Source organism: Prionailurus viverrinus, chromosome A1, assembly GCF_022837055.1.
Source record: "Prionailurus viverrinus isolate Anna chromosome A1, UM_Priviv_1.0, whole genome shotgun sequence".
Lineage (NCBI taxonomy): Eukaryota > Metazoa > Chordata > Mammalia > Carnivora > Felidae > Prionailurus > Prionailurus viverrinus.
Genome location: NC_062561.1, coordinates 198,468,004 through 198,488,803, shown reverse-complemented (window position 1 = coordinate 198,488,803; position 20,800 = coordinate 198,468,004). Strand labels below are relative to the sequence as shown.

Genomic DNA, 20,800 nt, shown 5'->3' with positions numbered 1-20,800 from the left:
TGCACCCCAGAGTCTCCTAGCAAAGCAGAGAAAGTAAGACGTGGTCACCAGTGCCTGTGACGTGAGGTCCTATCTGCTCCTTGTCCATCAGAGGATATAGTAAAGGACCAGAGGCCTCGTGGACCACTTTCTAGCCAGGAACCTCAGAAGCATGGAGGGAGGCAGTGCCAGAATGGAAAGAAGAAAGGCGCAGAAGTGTGCTCAGGGTGCAATGGGGTGGGCTTGCCTACAGCCTAGAGAAGCAGGTGGACGTTAAACGGAGCCTCGGTCCTCAGATAGAGTAGGGCTTTTTCCTCCAGGTCCCCAGCGGGGTGTGTCCCAGTCCCCAGTCCCCAGTCCCCGAGAGGCTGGTTGCTCAGATTTGTAACTAATAATAGAGGCAGCATAATATGGGAGCTGGGTGAGCCCTGGCTGTGGTGTCAGGTTGCCTGGGCTGTGAATCCTGGCTCTGCTCGTCCATTTGATCTGTCTCAGTTTCTTCAACCAAAAATGGAGATAACAATCACCTGTCTCCCCGTGGGGATAATTGGATTCGTGCAAGGAAAGCACTCAGCATATAGGAAGCATTCAATTAAAAAAAAAAAAAAGAATACTTAAAATACAGGTTTGTAAATGATCGCCTTAATGAATTCGAATGGAATCTAAGTTCCCTCTGTACCGCTTTCCCTCTGGCTCCTGGCTTCTGGCCTGCCCATCCTGGGAAGGGACAGAATGACAGAGGAATTAGGGGTGAGCCACAGGGAGGCATGAAAGCACGTGAAGGTCCATCATCATCCGTGTCACAAAGGAAACTGGCGTCAGGGCCCCGGGGAGCTATTGACTGGTTGTGAGCAGAAGGGGGATGATGTAAGCGTTGCGGCTGGGGGAAATGAGTAGAGCCAGCAGTGAACTCGTGAGACAGTCAGAAGGGAGAAACTGGAAAGAGGTGACCAGTTAGGACTGGTTTGGGGCTATACCTAACACCCATCCCCAAGACCTTCTACCGTCATTTTCTTGGAGCCTCGCCCCAGCCCTGGAGGCAGGAATCACCCCAGGGGTCTTCCAGAGCCTGCCCCAGGGTGGCCGGGCTCCCTGTGGACTGGAGTCCTGGGCGCCTGCTCGGTATCCAATCCAGGGCTGGCACTGGGAGGCTTCTGCAGGCAGGGGACGGGAGGGAGGAGGAGAGGCTGGGCCACAGTCCGGGTGGGCATTGTAGGCCCGACCTTAGCCCCCCACCTAGAATGGGCGGGCTAAGCCCCGGGTGACGTTCGCATCCCATGATTGCTAACAACACCGGTAGTAATAACCAGCCTTTACAGAAGGACTCGGGTGCTGGTATAGTTTCATCCCTCCACATACTACCTCTCTTTGTGCTTACCACCACCTCTGAGGGGAGCACTCTCATCATCTCTGTGTCACAGAGGAGAAGCCTAAGGTGACACACCTGCCTGGGGTCACTAGGCTGGGGAAGGCAAATCCCAGGTTTGCCCTCAGGTATCTCTCACCCCATTTGCCCAATGCCTCGACTCCCCGACTCCCCACCTCCCCACCTCCCCACTGTACTGGCCCTTTCCCCACCTTCCTGCCACAGGGCTGTCCCAGGGGGGCTCAGCCCCTCTTGGAAGGGACATCTGCCTCTCTTCTTAGTTGAGATTTCCAAAAGTTCTACACAGTGAACCTGATAGTGTCGTCTTGGAGCCCCCACCCACGGGTCCAAGTCTGCCACGCAGCGCCCCCGGTGCCCCAAGGAACAAGTTGGCTCCACTCCCCCACCCCTTGAGTCCTTCTGCTCTTGGAGACAGTTGACAGAGGCAGGCTTTAAAGCCTTCTCCCTAGTCTTTGGTCCTTCTCTGAATTCTGAGCTGTCACTTAATGTGTACCCAGCGCACCTGCTGTGTACCCCCTGCTGTGCTGGGCACTGGGCAACAGTGGCCCCGTCTCTCCCCTCACGGTTCACAGTTTAATGCAGAAGGGTCCTGAACACGTCACCTGCTCTGGAGGGTGTAACAGGATGGCCTCACCTGTCCAGGAAAGCAGGACAGACCCCTTGGAGGAAGGGGCAGCTGCACCAACCCTCAAAAGATGAGTGGGCACCGTCTGGAGAGTGGGAGAGATTTTAAATAACAATAAGTCAACTTGGGATATAGCGGGTGTGGCTGTGAGCCACTGGATGACCATCCACTGGATCCGCACAGCAACCCTGTAAGGGGTGGGTATTATCACGATCGCCATTTTGCAGATGCGGACACACAGAGAAGTTAAGTAACTTGCCCAAGGTCACACAGTTAGTCTTTGGTAGCAGTTGGAGGACAACAAGCCAGGCAGAAGAACTGTCGTGAGCAAAGAGCACTGGGATGGGGCCTCAGATATTGAAAATAGGTAAGAAATAGTAAAAAAAAAAAAAAGTAATAACTTAAAAAAAAAAAACCATTGAACAGAACAAAGGTAAATATGTATTGCGTTCCAAATAGTGCAGCCTGAGGCAGCTCCTGGTGATTTTCTGGTTCTTTCATAGGCGGAGGTTTCTATGGGCTCTCATGTCAGCCTCATCCTTGGCCTTCTGAGTGGGAATGCTGTTCAGTCACATCTCTTGAATCTTGCAGGTTCTCTGTTGTTTGGAAAGAGGGAAAACAAATGACATAGATGCGATTGATCACAGTCTGCTGACTGGCAAAACTTCAGGGCTCTCACTTTTCAAAGACACTGTCAGACTTGAGTCTCACAACAGGCCTGAGAGGTAGGGAAGGGCAGTTGTCATCACTTGAGTTTAATGCTAAGGAAACTGAGGTTCAGAGACATGAAGCCAGTTGTCCAAGGTCACACAGCCGGGAAGTGTGGAGCTGGGGCTTGATCCCTGGGCTTTCGGCTCTACATCCTGAGTTTTCTCCTCTATACCAAAACACGGTGGACAATGAGAAGCCAGAACGATTTCTACCTGGCCCTTGTGACCTCCAGAAAGTTCATTAGCCTCTCTGGGCCTCAGTTTCTTCTCGGTAAAACAGGGTTAAGAAGAGCTCCTACCATATAGGGCTGAGGCAAAGATTAGATGAGATAATAGGCACAGAGTGGTGGCCATAGAGAACATTCCCATAACCGAGTATCACACAACACAATGAATGAACGCAACGACAGACAACAATACGGGTCAATCTCGGCAGTATGATAGTAAAGAAAAAGTCACAAAGGATTCCCTATAATGTTACACCCTTTTTAAAAAAAATTTTTTTTTAACATTTATCCATTTTTGAGAGACAGAGAGAGGCAGAGCATGAGCAGGGGAGGGGGAGAGAGAGACACACACACAGAATCCGAAGGAGGCTCCAGGCTCCGAGCTGTTTGTTAGCACAGAGCCCGACGCGGGGCCCGAACTCACGAAACCGCAAGACCATGACCTGAGCTGAAGTCGGAGGCTCCACCGACTGAGCCACCCAGGCGCCCCAAATGTTATACCCTTTTAATGAGGTTAAAAACAACCACAGATTTTTTTTTTTTTTTAATGTGTGGATATACCTGGTTGCAATAGCACTATACAGAAGGGAAAGCGAGAATGTGACAATTACAGCATTCAGGATGGCAGTCAGCCTGGGTAGGGGAGGCAGAAGCAGGAGACGGTAGTTAGATATAAAGATACAGTCGGGACCCCGGCGTTTGCCCTGAGTGGTAGATTTGTGGGTGTTTCCTACATGAGCGGAAGTAACCGATGACATAAGTCAATAACCAAATAAAAGTGCGGCACGTGTGAACCAATGACGACAGTGTCTCCTGAAGCAAGGATTAGGACTAACTCCATTTTTATCCACCTGAAGTTCTATTTATAAAAAGAAGTAGAAGTGTTAGCTCATGGGATGTATCTCAATAAATGCTCCTGGTCATTCTTGGATATCCCTATTATTATCTGTCTTATCTGCATACCCCGACCCTGAGGTCCTCAGTGTCCGCCGCGGGCTATTGGGGAGATGGGCTATTGGGGAAACGGGTGCTCAAACTCCAACTTCTCCGAAACAGAAAGCCCTGCCCGATGCAGGCCTCAGGCCTGGCACCCGTCCTGTGAATGGACACCAGTAGGGAAAGGTCATGAGGTGCTCACTGCAGGTTCCAGCAACGGTAGAGCACCCCTGTTAGAAGGCCAGAACGTATTACAATGCAGCAAATTGGAAGCTTAGGTCCTAGAGTTAGGTCTAGGTTTGAATCCTGGTTCTGCTCGCTGTGTGCCTTTAGGCAAATGACCGGGCTTCTCTGAGCCTCACTTGGCTCGCGGGTAAAACAGAGGGTAAAAAACGTACCTACGTACCTACCTCACAGAGTCGCATGAGGATTAAGTGAGGTGATCTATGCAAAATGCTTAGCACAACATCTGGAATATCAGTTAAGAGCTTAACAATACTACCTGCTTTTATCTCCGGGTATCCCAGGCCACTCCCAGGCCACTCCCGGGACTGTGTCTGTCCCCCCCAAGCGTCTGGTGAAGGCGGTGGGGGGGTGGGGCAGATTGCCGTAGGGGGAAACAGCTGCCATCTTGTGTGGGGGGCGAGCAAGAGTGTGTCACAGTTTTCCACTTCCTCCTGGAACCATTTCCTTTGTGAGCTAAATAGGGAGGAATCTGCAGACAAAGGAACAATTCTGGGAGAGCCCAGTCCCACAGCCAAGAACTATATCCTCGGAAGTCAGTGGCTTGGCCCACCCCCTCCTGTCTGGAAACGGCTTCCCTGGTGGCCCAGGGCTGAGAAACCAGGTGCCCAGAGCAAGGGCTCTGCTGGTAGATGACGAGACCTGAGCAGAGCTGCTGCTGGAGAGGCCATTTAAGATGCAGGGCTTCCCCGAGCCTGTCACCCAGGCCTGACTGACTCTTGGGAAGAGAGTCCCCAGAAAGGCTCCCATGACCCGCTTCCCCACTGACCTGCTACCTCCCTGGCCTCTGGCCTCCCTATCTTCCTGAAATAACAGTTGATCCGAGAAGTGTGCTCCCCAACGATCCCTAATAATAATCCCCACGATTTACAAACCCTCTCCCCGCTACCAACACATGGGCAATCCTGAAGCCCTCCTCACTGGAGAGGAAGGAGACACTGAGAGGGGCTAAATGCCTCACCACAAATTCCACACTGGTAGGCGGGAGGCATAGCCCCAAACCAGTCCTCTCAGACCAAACCCCCCAAATCCTCCCCTCCCTCTTCCCCACCTCCCTCCCTTAGGATTCTGTATTTCTGGCCTCTGGAGTCAAACCTGCACCCTTCTCTTCGACATGAAGGATATTGGGTTTCCTGCGCCAGCGGTAATGAACACACACAAAAGCCTTCCAAGGTGACCTCCCTCTGCCCTGCCTCGCACAGGGGCTATATTTAACTCCTGGCAAGCGGTCAGCACCGAGGCATTGGCTCTGCAGCTGGCTTTCTCCGCTGCTCCCTTTTCCTTCTTTTCCAGCCCACGTGAACCGCGGTCTTCCCCGAACCCCCGGGGACAACAGGAAGTGTTTGTTTTAGTGACCAACAATGCTGGTCCAACCCGCGCGGACCATCGTGCCCACTGTTTGGCCTTCACTTGGGCTCCGAGAGAAGCGCTTGTGAATTCAGAGGAAGGAAGCGAGACGGCCCTGTGGCCCCCGATGGAGAGATCTGCAGCAGCAGCTCGGAAGAGAAGCCGCAGGGCTGCAGGCCTCGCCTGCAGGTGGGGGCTCCTCTACGGAGCTGACCCAGAGCTGCCGCCAAAGAGCCCTGGGGCGGGCACCCCTGAAGAGCCCCCCGCTGCTCTTCCCATCCTGCAACCTGCCACCTGCCTGACGGGCCTAGCCCACCTTGTCATAAGAATCAAAGTGTGTAAATAATACACAGAAGTCTCTTAAAACAGAGGGGTGCATGGAAGAGTGATGTAAATTGCTACTGTTTACTGAGAACTTACTACGTGCCAGACGCTGGACTAGACGCATTCTCGCCATTCCCACTGATGAAGTACGTGGGCTCATAGGTCATTGGTGATGAACGCAAGGCACGGGGCCGTTGCACATGTGTCCCAGAGGCGCACAGCTAGGCATCGCGGGGGACGGGACTTGAACTCAAGTAGTTAGTTTGGGTTCCTTAATACATGTTAGTCATTATTATTTCCTAATTTATATGTTGGGGGTTAAAATCCCCCAACTACGAAACGGGCGTCACTAAACCTGTTGGCAGCCATGCTCAGGCGAGGGTTACAAGCTCAACCAAAGAGGGTTTGGAGAGCTTTAGCCAAGTAAGAAACTGGACTTCTGCTTCCTTTTGTTCCCCGGGGACTATCGTTACCTAGTTTTTTCTTCTTTTAGGCATCTTTTTACGGTGCTGATCCGCCATGATAGACATGGTTTTTAAATCGTGTTAACTAGCTGCTTGACTACCAACTCTTCTTTGTGAGATTTCATTCATTGCTCAAGTACCTTAAGCATGCGCTGTGTCAGGCACCTGCAGAAGCTGGGGCTGTTCCTGCCCTCGTGGAGTTCAGGCTCAAGTGGGGGTCGCTGATGTTAATTGAAGAAATGCGCAGTTAAATGAACATTTCACCATGGTCCACACCACAGGGAGAGTGATGCTATCCTCGTGTAAAGTAGGGGGACAGAGGTAGTGGAGAATGGGAAACTTCTCTGAGGCAGTCATGAGGGAGCTGAGAGCTGAAGAGGGCATTACTGGTTGGCAGGAGAAGGGCGTTCTGACAAGCAGAGGGAACAGCATATGCAGAGGCCCTGGGTTAAGAGGGTGAGGAAAGGAGCAGGAAGGCAGCCTGGAGGGAGGTCTCTCTGGAAGGACTCACAGGGTTGGAAGGCCACCAGAAAGGTTCCTCTCTGTTCCTTCCCCCCAACCCGAACGCTGAGGTCACACCTGCTAAGTGGACTGCTTTCTTTTCCAGGATGATCTGCCTTTCCGTCCCTACAATGGGTCGTCATACCTCATGAACGCGTTAGCTTGCTAAAGCACGGCATATAGAAAGTCATCTCTCAAAACACGATCAAAAACTGTGAACGTAGCACCCTGGTTCTTTCTCCAGCTCAGGAGCCTTTGTGAGATGGAAATTGGGTTATGTTGCCGTTTGGAAAATAAGAAAGAAAACTTGAAACAAACGGAGCACGTGAGCCCTTTGTAAAAACCCCCGTACTGACAACTTTCCTGTTTTTTCATTTTTAAATCATGTTTGCTGCATGTTCTCTTGACTTTGAAAACAAAGAAGGAGGAGTTATCTTTGTCGTAAAGAGGCTTGTCACATAAGGAGAGGGGGGGAAAGAGAAATTGTATTTCCTCCCACTGCTTTTCATTTACTGAAACGGTAACTTGCAAGCTGTTTCCAAGCATTTTTACAAATTCCAGAATCTAAAAGGTCCCCAGGAATGAGATCTCACAAGTCAGAGCGCCCACTGGGCTGACCATGTAGGTGCTGAAACAGGGGTTATTAAACCTGTGGTTTGCAGAAGGTTAATTATTCACTTGTGTCTTGTTATGGAAATTAGACCCTACCTTTGAGAGCTCTAAATAAATCCAACCTTCCCTGCGTTAGAACCCATACTGGCTGTGGTAAAGAACTTTTGCTTGAAGGCGTCATTCATGCTGCATCTGGTGTGCAGAAAGGAGGCAGTCCTGGGAGCAAGTAACAGTGCTTTCTTGCCTGTTGGCTTATTTTCTGCTCTGTGCCATCTCATTTTGATTTAAATAGGGAGGGTGGGGGAGCAGAGAGAAAATTGATCTTAGTTGGGTATTCACCAGTAACAATAAATACTTAGTGGTCTGATCTTAAATACATTTTAAAATAGATTCCTAATTTTATTTGGCACGCTTTTTTGCATCCCAGAGAACAATTATCACCCATCTTGGGTTTCTGAACCTGTCTGTCCCACTTAGTGAAAGATTGAAGTTTTATAAACAATGATTAAACCATTTCTTCCTGTGTTCTTTTCCTCACTGGAATTCACTGTACCTCCCTAAGGCTCCGCTAAGCCAAACAAGATCAATGAAATGTATTCGTGGTTCTAAATAAACTTTAGACATACGAGATAATGCTGTCCCAGTGCCCCAGTCTGTCCTCAGAAAGCAGACAGGACCTGGTCCAGGAGGGAACATAGAAGGGGGGGCGGGTTAGGAATTGGTGAACGAGAGCCTTCCTGACTGGAGACAGCAGGGATAGGATTCCCCTGCAGCTGGAAGATGTCCCCCCACCTGGTAAGGGAGGGGGGTTGTCCTGGGGGGTGTGAGCTCTCTGAGTAAAGGGGCTACCTACTGCCCCTACCCCCCTACCCCTACTGCCATAGCCACCCTAAGCTCAGTGTCAAGTCCAGCGCCATCAATGGTCAACGTGATGAGGCTCGCAGGGTCCCCCCCGGTGTCCTCTTGTCCCCAAATACCCCCTCCCTTGTCCCCCACACCTGAAACCCCCCCGGAGGTCACACACAAATGGTGAGGCACCTGTCCAGTGCACTGAGCCCCATACGCGTGGCTTCATTTCATCTTTACAATGACCGTGTGAAGCAGCTACCGCGATTATCTCCACGGTCTGCAGATAAAGAACTGGAAGCTTAGACGGGTTAAGAAATCTCCCCAGAGCCACAGCTGGAAAATGGCCAAGCTGGGAGGGACCAGACTGGGCACAGCCTGTGTTCCTCGCCACTCTTTGATGACTCAGCCAAGTAGCAGCAAGCTTCGGGTGAGTCTAACGCTAGGGACTTTTATCTTCCATTGGTTGTGTGACCACGGTTAAGTCAAACAACCTCTTGGACTCTCACTTCTCTTTAAATCTTTAAAATGAGAAGACTGCCCTAGCCCATCAAAATGTTCAGCAAATGCTTAGCGGGCAGCCAGTATGATTGAGACACAGCTCCTGTCCTCACGGAGCTCTCGTTACACAACTACGGCAGACCTGTCGCCAAATCCTCTCTGACCGGTGCTCTGGAATCTGCGCGGCCCTGGGGAGTATCAGGAAACGGCAACCATGACAATGCTATGGCTGTGATCGAGTGACCGCTGGCTCCAGGCACAGCACCGCAGACAGAGCGCCCCATGAGCATGACTACCGAGTTCGGCCAGCATAGGCGGTGGCCATCCTACCATTGTCACGACCCAGATGAGAAGGCCAGGGCTCAGAGCTCCCTCGAGTGCCACCCCTGTACAGCTGGGAAGTGGTGGCTCAGGAATCTCAGGAATCGCAGTGGAGCACATGTGACCCCGAGGCCCTAATCGCTGTGCTCCTCTAAGCAGGCTTCCTGGCTCCGGCTCTTTATATTCTGTAGGAGCCCTTATTCCCAGCTGGACATTCAGTTATTTCAAAAGTGGTGTCTAACGAGAACGTTTTAGGAAATGAGGAAGGTCTTCCCACGTTCCCTATGTTCACAGACGTGCCTTGTAGTTACGCGTTTTCCGGCCGAGCCTCTTTCAAAGGCTGCATCTTGGGATCACCTGGAGTACTTGTTAAAATGCAACTTGCTGCCAGGGCACCTGGGTGGCTCAGTTGGATAAGCGTCCGACTCTGGCTCAGGTCATGATCTCACGGTCTGTGGGTTCGAGCCCCCACGTCGGGCTCTGTGCTGACAGCTCAGAGCCTGGAACCTGATTCTGTGTGTGTGTGTGTGTGTGTGTGTGTGTGTGTGTGTCTGCTCCTCTCCCGCTCATACTCTCTCTCTCTCTCAAAAATAAATAAACACTTAAAAAAAAAAAAAAAATGCAGCTTGCTGGGTCCCAGTAGAGGGCCTACTGAAAGAGCCACGCCAGATCAGGAGGGCCGGGCTGGGAATCTGCCTTTCCAACAACCCCCTTGGGGGTCTTATTGTTGCTAAAATGTGAGGCTGCTGTCCTGGCGGTCTGTTTGAGGCCTAGCAGAACCACTGGCCGTATGCGTTCTCTCCAAATTAAATTCCGTGATGGTTCCAATCCCTGTGGTTTCGGTTTTCTGGCATTAAAGACGAAGCCGTGACAGAAGGCACATCCGAGTTCACTGCACCTGAAAGCCAGCTGTTTTACGAGGGCTCACAAGGGCTGTTTTACGTGGGTTACGGCATTTAGCTTGCGCCAAAACGTGGCGAAAGAATAGTCATGTCCCGTGTAATTCCAGAGCTCTGTCCACGAAGGGCGTGTAAGGGAGTGTGAGCAGTCTGGATGGGAGTGTAGGGGGCGTGGGGATCCCAGCAGGGACAGGCTGGGAAGTCAGGTAGGGCCACAGCATGAGAGGGACGGAGGAGGAGGGGGGAAGTTCTGTGCCAAGACGAGATAAGGAGAGAGATGAACCTTCTCGGATACAGGCTATCGACGCGTCTCTGCTCTCGGAACTTTGCACACACCTTCTCTCGGCGGTTCTGTACTGTCTTCGCAGAGCCAAACACTGGCTGAAAGCTCCCCGGTATCCAGGAGGGTGTAAAGGTATCTCTGGGCTGAGATCCTGGGGTTGAGTCAGGTATATGCTTTGAGGAGCTTGTTTTTCTTCCTGGAGATCTTCACAGTGAGGGCTCTGAAGTTCACCTGCAGGCCCAGTGGAGAGAGTCACTGAGCAAGAATTTCAGCCCCACAGTAAGGGTCTCCACCCAGCCAGTGTGGAGAGCCCTGGTCAGGAGGCCTGATGACGTCCTGGCCCAGAGCCCTTTGGCAGGAGGGCTCTGAGGGGCCACTTGCCTCCTTCCTTCCCCAGGCCCGGCCTCCGCTGCCCTGAGCCCATGTTTTCTGGTGGAGGATTCAGGCACAGGTGCACACTTTGAAGTCAGAGAGACCTGGGCTCCAGGCCCGGCCTTACCACTTACTGGTTGGGCAGCCTCACTTCTCCGAGCCTCCACTCCCTCCCTCCATGGGGCGCAGTTAGCAACGCTACGTCCCTCCTGTGCAGTTTCTGAGGATTAAACGGGAGGGCACGCCCTAACTGCCCTGCACACAGTAACTGCTCGGCCCTAGGGAGGCTTCTCGCAGGTTCACTGCCCGGAGGCTGAGCTTTTCCCCACTGGCTCATGCTCCCTCCGCCAGCCAGCCGCACTTGAGAAATGCTGTGTGACTCTCCCTGGACCACCCACCACCTGCTGCCTGCCGGGCCCTTCCTGGCTGCAAAAGCCACCACGGGCACGAGGTGTCTCCTTGCTACCCATCTGCTTCTCCCAGCGTTGCTTGGTTCCCGCCTTCTCCTTTGCTCTGCCTGGACTTTTGTGACCATGCCTCCATTACACAAGAACATTTTTAGAAGTCAGGGTCCCATGTTAGGAATCCCATTAACAAGCAGGGAAAAACATTCAAAAAGTTGTTAACAAAGCTTGGGTCCTGCAACTCCCGCATTTCAATGCTGAGAACTCACAACCTGATTGTGCTCGCTTTAGAAACAACTGCAACAAACCTCAAATTGGAAGCCGAAGAGGCTTTCGAAGCAGGAATGCTGCCACACACAGACACTGGCTGATAGCAGCGAGAAGGAATCTCTGGGACCTCAGCACAAAATGACAGACCCAAAGGACGGGAGGGAGGAATGGACAAGAGGGGCAGACTTAGCAAATCCGAGGTCATTCATTGAAGGCTGGCAATTCTCAGAAAGGTGTGGTTGGGGGGGAGGGCAATGCCCCAAGATGCTTTCTGGGAGTCCACGCAGTCAAAACTACTTTTATATAGTACTCAGATCCCATATGTCTGTCTTTCTTTCTTTCTTTCTTTCTTTCTTTCTACGTTTGTTTATTTTTGAGAGAGACAGAGAGAGACAGAGGGCTAGCAGGGGAGGGGCAGATAGAGAGAGAGGGAGACACAGAATCCAAAGCAGTCTCTAAGGCTCTGAGCTGTCAGCACAGAGCCCAACATGGGGCTCGAACTCATGAACCGTGAGCTCATGACCTGAGCCGAAATCAGACATTTAACCAACTGAGCCACCCAGATGCCCCACTATTATTATTATTTTAGAGAGAGAGAGTGCATGTGCTCAGGGGAGGGCCAGAAGGAGGAGAGCGAGCATCTCAAGAAGGCTCCACACCTAGCACAGAGCTGGGTGTGGGCGGGGCTTGATCTCACGACTGTGAGATCATGAGCCGAGGTGACATCAAGAGTTGGACGCTCAACTGACTGAACCACCCAGGCGCCCCCCCCCCCGTATGTGTTTTTTCACTCCCATTCTTTCATGTTTGCAGTGGAGTTTTCCAGAGGTTGTGTCGTATGTGATGACGCGACAGCTCTGAAAGCTAACGGGGTGTGTGCCTGTGTATTCTCCTGGTTTAAAACATTCTCAGCCTTAATTTGTAATACAGTCAAGATCGACAGATATAACCCACATAGAACCAAAGTTCTTTGGAGTCCTTGATAATCTTTTCGATTGTGCAAAGGAGTCCCCAGGCCAGAAAGTTGCAGAGCCACTGGTAGAGGGCTAAACAGTCACTGTGCCCCATGGGCTTGACATTCCCACATGATAGCAGAGCCGTGTCGGGAATTTTCGAATACGAACCATGGCTGCGAGCCACAAGAAAGCTGCCATGGTCCCCTGCGGTGCCTTCCTAGTAACATTTAGCATGGCCTCCCTTGTGTGTAATGACGTGGGTATACGATAAGGTGTGTGTGTGAGAGAGAGACAGAGACAGAGAGACAGAGACAGAGACGGAGAGGGAGCATACCCACTGGAACAACGTCTTATTCATTTTCGAATCCCCCGAGTGGCGTGTAATCAGGCTCAGTAAATATTTTAGAACCGAGTTAACTTTCAATATATCTGATGAAGGTGCCAGAGAGGTCTGTGACTCCGTTTGTAAAGATTTCCTTTGCAACACCTAAAATTTACCTAAAATGATGTTATGATTTTAAGTGGTTTCCTGCTTCCAGGAGGGAAACCCACCCACCTAGAAGCCTCGCTCAGGCGGCAGTGCAGGGGCTCGGGCCCTGGAGGAAGCAGGGCCTCCAGGTCCCTTGCACTTGGGCTGTGGAGGCGAGCGGCGCCCCCTGCCGTCATGCGACTCAACAGCTCCAGGAATCACACAAACGTAGAATCAGCCTGGCTTCACCTCTTTCAAGCCATGCAGCCATCCCACAGCCTTCCTCGGCCTCAGTTCGAGGGCATCCCAGCGCGACCTGCTCGCAGACGAGCTGTGCCGTGCTCGCAAAGCCCCTGCCTCAGCGCCCCGCGGCGGAGGGAGCTCAGTGTAGGTGACAGGATCGGCCTTCGGCTCATTTACAACAAATCTGAGGTGACGAGGGAATGCCACAGAGAGACTGCCACGGCCACGCCACGTTTTTCCAACAACTGCCGGTATCTGTATGTAAGATTTCTATTTTTACAAAAAAGGTCCTGATGTGGTCATCTGTGCGTGGAGCCCGGGCACTGAGCAGGCCCCAGACTAGATGCTAAGGAAGCTGAGATTCCTAGCACAGTCTACACCATCTAGAGCCTCATGGCCTACTGAGGGAGCGGACGCTCCCAGCACAGACCAGCATGGTAAATAAATACTATAATGACAGCAGTCACAGCTGACTTGGGGTGAGCATTTACTCTGCGTGGGGCAAAGCACTTTTCACGCAGGACATGATTAATCGTCACAGCAGCCATTTAAGGCAGGTGCTGTTCTTACCCCCGTGTACAGAGGAGGAAACTGAGTCACAGGCTAAGTAATCTGCAAAGGTCCCACGATGAAGGAATGATGGAGCCTGAACTTGAACCCGGGAGTCTGGTCCCAGGGCTGGTTCTCTTGTGCACAATGCTACAGCCCCTCTGACACACCCAGCCCCTGTAACTGCAAGCCAGAGTCTGGTTGTTTCCTTAGGGGGCCCAGAGTGGAGAGAAACACGGGGGGCTGGGAGTCCAGAGGCGGTAGCCGAAGGCCTGGCTCTCCTGAGGCGTCTGTGTATTTGCAAGCACGTCACTTCTCTTCTCTGAGCCTTGGTTGCCTCCTCTAAAAAGCACGTGTGATCATGGGACCTATCCCAAAACTTGTTGGCAGGCATGTATAAAATACTGTAAGGCAGTATAGTGCCATGGTTGAAAGTGAGTGAGGAAACCAGGTCCAGTTGAGGCTCCACCGGCTGTGTGACCCTGGAGGAGTTATTTAACCACTCTGAGCCATAAAATGCTTGATAGTGGAGTCAAATGAGACTATACGTATGACAGGCGTAGCACAGCTCACGATAACTGCTCAACGTGGTTAGCTTTTATTTTTATTTATTTTTTTAATGTTTATTTATTTAGTTTGAGAGAGTGAGCGGGGGAGGGGCAAGGAGAGATCGAGAGAGGGAGAGAGAGAGAGAAAAGCCTAAGCAGGCTCCGGCTGTCCGCGCAGAGCCTGATGTGGGGCTCGACCCCACGAACTGAAAGATCACGACCCCAGCCGAAATTAAGAGTCGGATGCTTAACCGGCTGAGGCACCCAGGCCTCTCAGCACGGTTAGCTCTTAGTGTTTCTACTACTGTAACGAGGCTGGTCTTTGGTCTCAGGCGCACCAAGTCCCAAGCTACCGTTTGGGACAAGGAGACATCATGACCTCATGGCTGTGGCATGCTCCGGTCTTTAAAGGACTGTGTGCTGTCGAATATCGCAGCTCTGTGTGCTCTCAAGAAGCAGCGTCAGCAGCAGCTGGGAGCTCCCTGGACATGCGCAGGGTCTCAGGCCCTGCCCCAGACCTGAGCCAGCCTCCGCGTTTTGACGAGATCCCGGGTCATTCTTAGATACACTCAAGTTTGAAAACCGCTGGTGAACACAGAAGGACTGGTGATAACGGTTTAGGGCCTGGGGTGGGAAGGGTTAATGTTTAGTTTGGCTCCCACCAAGGCACCGGAAACAGAAGGTTCCAGAGATTGAAGTGTATGAACTGATGAGACAGGAAGGCTCCCTTCCTGCCTGTGTGCTGGATGGCCGGGAGCTCCGGCCTGGCACCCGCACTGAGCCTCGAGCTGCAGTGACGAAGGCCCCTCGTGCTGGGGCAAAGACAGGCCCGAGAGCCTCTGCTCAGGGCTCAGCGTTGCCAGGCTGGCCTCGGGAGGGTCAGTCCTCAAGCCAAGGCCATATGGGGTCTGAAGCAGAGTGGGGGCGCCCAGAGGAGCATCAGGGTTCACTGAGGACTCTCCCTCGGGAGGCGACTGGCCAGCGGCTGGGACAGCGGTGGGAGGGCTTCTGAGGTCTCCCTGTGGCGCCTGCCCTGCTCTCCGGCCCCTGCTTCCCCGGCCTCTAGTGGACGGAGGCGGGGCCCGGATCCTGACCCGGAGCCCTGGCTGTGCTCCCTCCCCAGCGCTGGAGCAGCTGCTCCCCGAGCTCACGGGACTGCTCAGCCTCCTGGACCACGAGGACCTGAGCGACACTGCCCTGGAGAAGAAGATGGCTGTGGCCTCCATCCTGCAGAGCCTGCAGCCCCTCCCAGGTCAGCCTTTGGCACTCTGCCCCCAGCTCCTCAAGAACCTTCAGTAACTCCCCAGGGCCTGTGGCGCGAGGAAGCCTAGGGCTCGCCGCGTGGCCCACGTCCTCACCCACTCTGTTCCTTCTCCACCCTGGGCGTGTTCTTCGTACGCCTCCGCCCTCGAGCAACTGAAACTCACGTACGCAACCCACGCTCCACACACACCACGCAGCACGCACATCGCACGCCGTGTGCTCCGCGGCATGCGTCCTCGTCTGCCCCGCAAGGTGATCACTGCGAAGTCCAGAGCTGAGTCAGCTCCGACGAGCTGTGCCGTGTCCCGCAGTGTTGGAGGGGTCTGAGTGACGGGAGGGGGGGGTCACCACCGGGTGACTCTCAGAGCCTCACTTCCGGTGACAGAACAGGCCGATGTCATCAGCAGCCCTCACAGCACTGTGGGAGGAGCCGTGGCTGGCCCACTGTGCTCGGCCCTGTTTGTCCCCTGGCAGTCCCCAGAGCAGCCCCAGTGCCGGGCCCTGGGCCCCGTTTCACTTGCAGAAGGAGATGCTCAAGTACAATAAAAATAAGAACAAAGTTTGAGAACCTGGGAACTCACGCAGGGTGCGCGCGTACGCGGTCCGTGGTGCCGCGTCCCGGTGGGTTCGAGTCCCAGTAGCAGGAGGGGGAGACCGGGCCCTCCTCAGAGGCGACAGGTCCCCCTCCCTCCTCACTGCCGGCGTACTCACCCCTCTTCTCACAGCCAAAGAAGTCTCCTGCCTGTATGTGAACACAGCGGACCTCCACTCCGGGCCCAGCTTCGTGGAGTCCCTCTTTGAGGAGTTCGGTGAGCGGCCCTCTCCCACCCCTGCACTGGGAGTCTTCCTCCCCCTGCGCGTGTGAGTCCCCTGCCCGGCCTCTGGAAGGGCCCTCGGACGCGGTGGGGGCCCGGCTCTGACGTTGCAACGCTGAGTCACTTCGGGCAAGTCGCTTGGCCTCCCTGGGCCCTGCCAGGTCTGAAAGCCTAGTCAGAGTCTGTATGGTCATGGGAATCATCCCCCAGATTGGAGGAGAGGTAGGGATGAACGCGCAGGCCAAAGAAGGTTTGGCGCGTTCCGTGCTCTCTCTCTCCTGCCACTCACGTCCACCGGTAGTGGCCGCCTGGCCCCGGGGATGGGCGGTCCCTGCGCCTCCGCAGAAAGCGGAGTGGCACCGTGGGCATGGGAGCAGCCCCGATGGGCAGCGGGCAGGGCGTGGTGGCCCCTGCTCCTTCCCGAGGGCGGACAGCGCTATTCTGCATGGAGAGAGCTGCGGGTCAGGTGGAAGTCTCAGGGACTGAAAGACTGAGGGAAGACACTTGGCCTTCACTGCCCAACTCTTGAAACCCTCCAAAGCACCACACCAGGTAGGGTCTCATTGGACCCTCTTGATAACCCTGGCAGACAGACAAGGCGAGGGATTATTGGGACCGGTTTACAGGTGAGAAGGCCAAACAGGTCTCAGAGTGATGAAGTCACTTGTCCAATGTCACTAACAAAGGAGGGGGTGGAGGCCTCCTGACCCCAAATCCAGCCTTCTTCCTGTTTTACCATGCTCATCCTTGGCTTTCTCTGCCCCAATGGCCTGACCCTCGGTAGACTGTGACCTGAGTGACCTCCGGGACCTGCCAGAGGATGACGGGGAGCCCTGCAAAGGAGCCAGCCCTGAGCCAGCCAAGAGCCCATCTCTGAGACATGTGAGTCACAGCCTGGGTTCCCACATCCTCCAGCCCTCTGTCCCTCTGAAGTGATGAGGGGAGCTTTCCCCCTAACGCCTGGGACCCTCCTGGCTGTGTAGGACCATCTTCTGAGGGGAGAAACCGGGAGGGGGGTGCTCAGTTGGTTAAACGTCTGACTCTTGATTTTGGCTCAGGTCATGATCTCAGGGTCGTGAGATCAAGCTCTGAGTCGGGCTCTTTGCTGGGTGTGGAGCCTGCTTAGGATTCTCTCCACCCCGCTCTCTCTCAAATGAAGAAAGAAAGAAAGAAAGAAAGAAAGAAAGAAAGAAAGAGAAAAAGGAAGGAAGGAAGGAAGGAAGGAAGGAAAGAAAGAAGGAAGGAAGAAAGGAAAGAAGGAAAAGAAAGGAAGGAAGGAAGGGAGGAAGGGAGGAAGGGAGGGAGAAACAGGCTGTGACAATATTTCACTGGCTCATGATGTGCTCACTGTGCCCATGCTGAGCAGGGATGATGCAGTGAACTGACCCTTCCCTTTAAGCACATGGGATGCTCCCCACCCCAACTTCTGATTGCCGTGATAATTAACATGGAGTGTGGGGAATGCTCTGGACCAGGAGTTGGTGGCCCTCTGCCCTCCCCCCTGCGGCTGTGTGGTCTTGGGCAAACCACCTTTCCTTTCTGAGCCTATCACCTATAAAATAAAGGCTTGGATCATGTCTAGGGTTCCCAGCCTTTGTCCAAGGAATTGAGGGAAGGGGCCCATAATCACATCAAACATTATCTGTCAACTACCTAATTCACTATCATCATCACCATCCAGTGGTACCAATTGCTGACCCCTTATGGCGTCCTTTACACGCTCCCAACAACTGATGGAGGTTGGCGCCATTAATGTCCCCATTTTACAGGTAAACTGAGGCTTAGAGTAAGTGACGTGTCAGTGTCCCACCACTAGTAAGCGATGGGGCCTAATCCCGGTAGAGCAGGGGTTCCCTGGCCCCAGAGCCTAAGGCATTATTGCCTCGCTAAGTCACACGCGTTCCATTTACTTGTCCTGCTGTTCCTCACCTGAATAGAGATGGGGTTCCAGAGTATTGCAGAAGTCACTGTAGCTTTTGATAATTCTGCACGTGCTTAATCAAAAGCACTAACTACGTCCCTGTGGCAGCCCACACAGCTTTTAGATATTACAGAGAAGCCCTGATGCTTCAACAAGTTGGGCAAGGAGGAGAGAACCAAGCAAACTGTCGGCAAACAGCTTCCCACCTCTGCCCTTCTGCCACTCTGTCACAAGTTATGGCTTCCGTTCAGAAACGGTTCCTAGGGGCTCTGGCTTCCCCCTGCCCCAGCCTCGTCCCGTCCCTCCGCCTGTTCCCTGTGCTCTCCTGACCGCCTAGGTCTCATCCGCCTCCTTTGTCCCCCTTCAGGCAGCCGACCTGCCTCCACCGCTTCCCAACAGGCCCCCACCTGAGGACTACTATGAAGAGGCCCTTCCCCTGGGACCGGGCAAGTCCCCTGAGTACATCAGCTCCCACAGTAAGTTCTCGTCCCCTGCGGGACTGTCCTGCTGGGGCTGGCGTTCCAAGGCCAGCACCGTCCAGCCCCGCCTACGTCCTGAGAACCTGGCTTCTCTAATGGTGGCCTGGGAGGGCGGTCAGTGGGCGTGGCCCCAGGGATCAGGGGCTTAGGTTCCAGTCCCAGTTCTGTGCGGCCTTGGACAACTCCCTTCCCTGCCCTGAAAATAAGAAAGGGGCTGTATCCATGGATATAGATGTGCCTGGATGGAGGTACACAAATGACCGCTGCATCCTGGGTCCTAGCACTGAACCTGCTGCTGGCCTAAGTGCTCCTCCTCGGTGGACTGGTGAGACGGTTCATACTTAGCAGGACCGCATCTTCTAGGTGGGCGAGGTGACAAAGTCAGTGCCTAGGATAAAAAAGCACATGGCTGGAATCAAAAGGTCTCCCATGTAGAGGGTGGTCACCCCAGGGAATTCACAAAACGATGCAGGAAGTTATAGAAGCTTTACTTATATTTAGCTCAACACTTCTTTTAAAAACTTTCCATGTCAATGTTTTAGAGTTATAGTCTTTATAATCTAATAATAGCATAATGCTTGTAAACAGTCTATACATATAAGAGAGAGACATATATGTATATAATTTGCCCATAAATAAATGGAAGTACATTATATGATTACATTTTTACTGATAGGTGGACCCGATAAAATAATTTAGAGGGCACTGGTGCAAATTACACTTGAAAAATCTCTTAAATCGGCCACAAAGAGTCTCTGCTTTTGACCGACCTCTTAATGGGTTTCCTCCCACAGTGAGACAAATGGGTGTTTCTCTGAGGATCAGAGAAGTCACTGGCTTGGATATAGGAACTTCACGTGACACACAAGAGACTCTATCCTGGTCTTTGTGTGCCCCAGCATTCGTAGTTGAACTTGTATGAGATAATGTTTATGCGATGCTATCCTGTCATTCAGTAGCTCAGTGGAATATCTTCCAACCGCCAAAAAATAAATAAAATAGGTCTGTCTGTGCCAATCAGACATGAATTCCAAGATACAGCCACTGAAAAACATTCAAACGCTGCAGAATACTGCATTTAATAGGATTCCATTTGTTCCTTGATGGGGTACACGCATCCCTGCATTCATTTAAATGACTCTCCTGGGATATGCAAGAAACTGTCAACAGCATTCCCCTGTGGGAATTGAATGGAAATCTGGGTGAAGGGAACATACTTTCCCATTCACTCTTTTGTACTGATTGTGCTTTTTACCCTGGGCATATTTTCTGTATTGTAACAAAATACACATAACATGAAATGGACCATGTCAACCATTTGACGGGTGTGCAATCAGTGGCATTTAGTACATTCACAGGACTGTGCAGCCAGTTCCCACACCTTTTCATCACTCAAAGAGGAAACACCATCCCCGTTAAGCAGTCATTCTTGTTCGCCTTCCTCCTGCACCCCTGGCAACCACCAGACTGCTTTCGGCCCCTATGGATTTGCCTATTCTGAATATTTCACATGAATAGCATCATACAATGTGTGTGGCCTTTTGCGTCTGGCTTATTTCCCTTTAGCGTAGTGTTCCCAAGGTTAATCCGCATCACTGCGTGTACCAGCCCTCATTTGCTCTTTATGGCCAAGTAATATTCCAGTGTAGGGAGAGACCACGTTTTGTTTAGTCTTTCATCAGTTGATGGACGCCTGGGTTCTCTCCACCTCTGGGCTACTGCGGTATATTATTTTCACCACTAATAAACTAGTTAAAGCAGAGTGAAGTGCTGGGCTTGGACCAGGGGATCAGTGGCTGTCTTCAGCCTTGAGATTCTTGGTGTCTGTGGGGCTCCAAGCGGCGGTTTGTATGGGAAGCAGGTGACTTTGTTCTGTTCTCCACTTGAGGACAGGGGAGGAGGGCGGAGACAAAGTGCTGCCGGGCCCTGAATCCCAGGCCAAGCCCCTCAGCTGGGTGAGGCCCCTCCACCTCCCCAGGGAGCTCATGGCTCCCCTCAGATGAGGCAGCAGGGATCCTGGGGCAGGAGGGAAGGGCGGGCCTCAGGAAGGGTCAGGGAGCTTGACCAGGGAGAGGGCGCCAAGCCCATCAGGGAATATCCTTCCTCTGACCCGATGTCCAGCCCTGCCAGGTGTTCAAGAGCACTGCCCCGGGTGTCCCCTCCCTCTTCCCCGTCACACCTCCCCCCACCATCCACCTCACAGGATGTTGCCAGCATCTGAGGCTTCAGAGAGCCTGCTGGGAAGGGCAGGCTGGGGCCATCACTTGGGAGCTAGCACTGGGTATCCCAGTCGCTGGGAATTCGAG

At 52.9% G+C, this 20,800-nt stretch overlaps 1 protein-coding gene across 2 annotated transcripts in view; it reads left to right on the top strand.

The window, feature by feature from the left end:
• AFAP1L1 (actin filament associated protein 1 like 1) overlaps nt 1–20,800 on the top strand; it is a 62,988-nt gene that overhangs the window by 11,884 nt on the left and 30,304 nt on the right. For both annotated transcript variants that reach the window (XM_047852784.1, XM_047852773.1), the window contains exons 2-5: nt 15,140–15,268; nt 16,005–16,088; nt 16,879–16,976; nt 18,383–18,491. In XM_047852784.1, the coding sequence (XP_047708740.1) occupies nt 15,140–15,268; nt 16,005–16,088; nt 16,879–16,976; nt 18,383–18,491 (420 nt within the window). The remainder of the gene's footprint in view (nt 1–15,139; nt 15,269–16,004; nt 16,089–16,878; nt 16,977–18,382; nt 18,492–20,800) is intronic.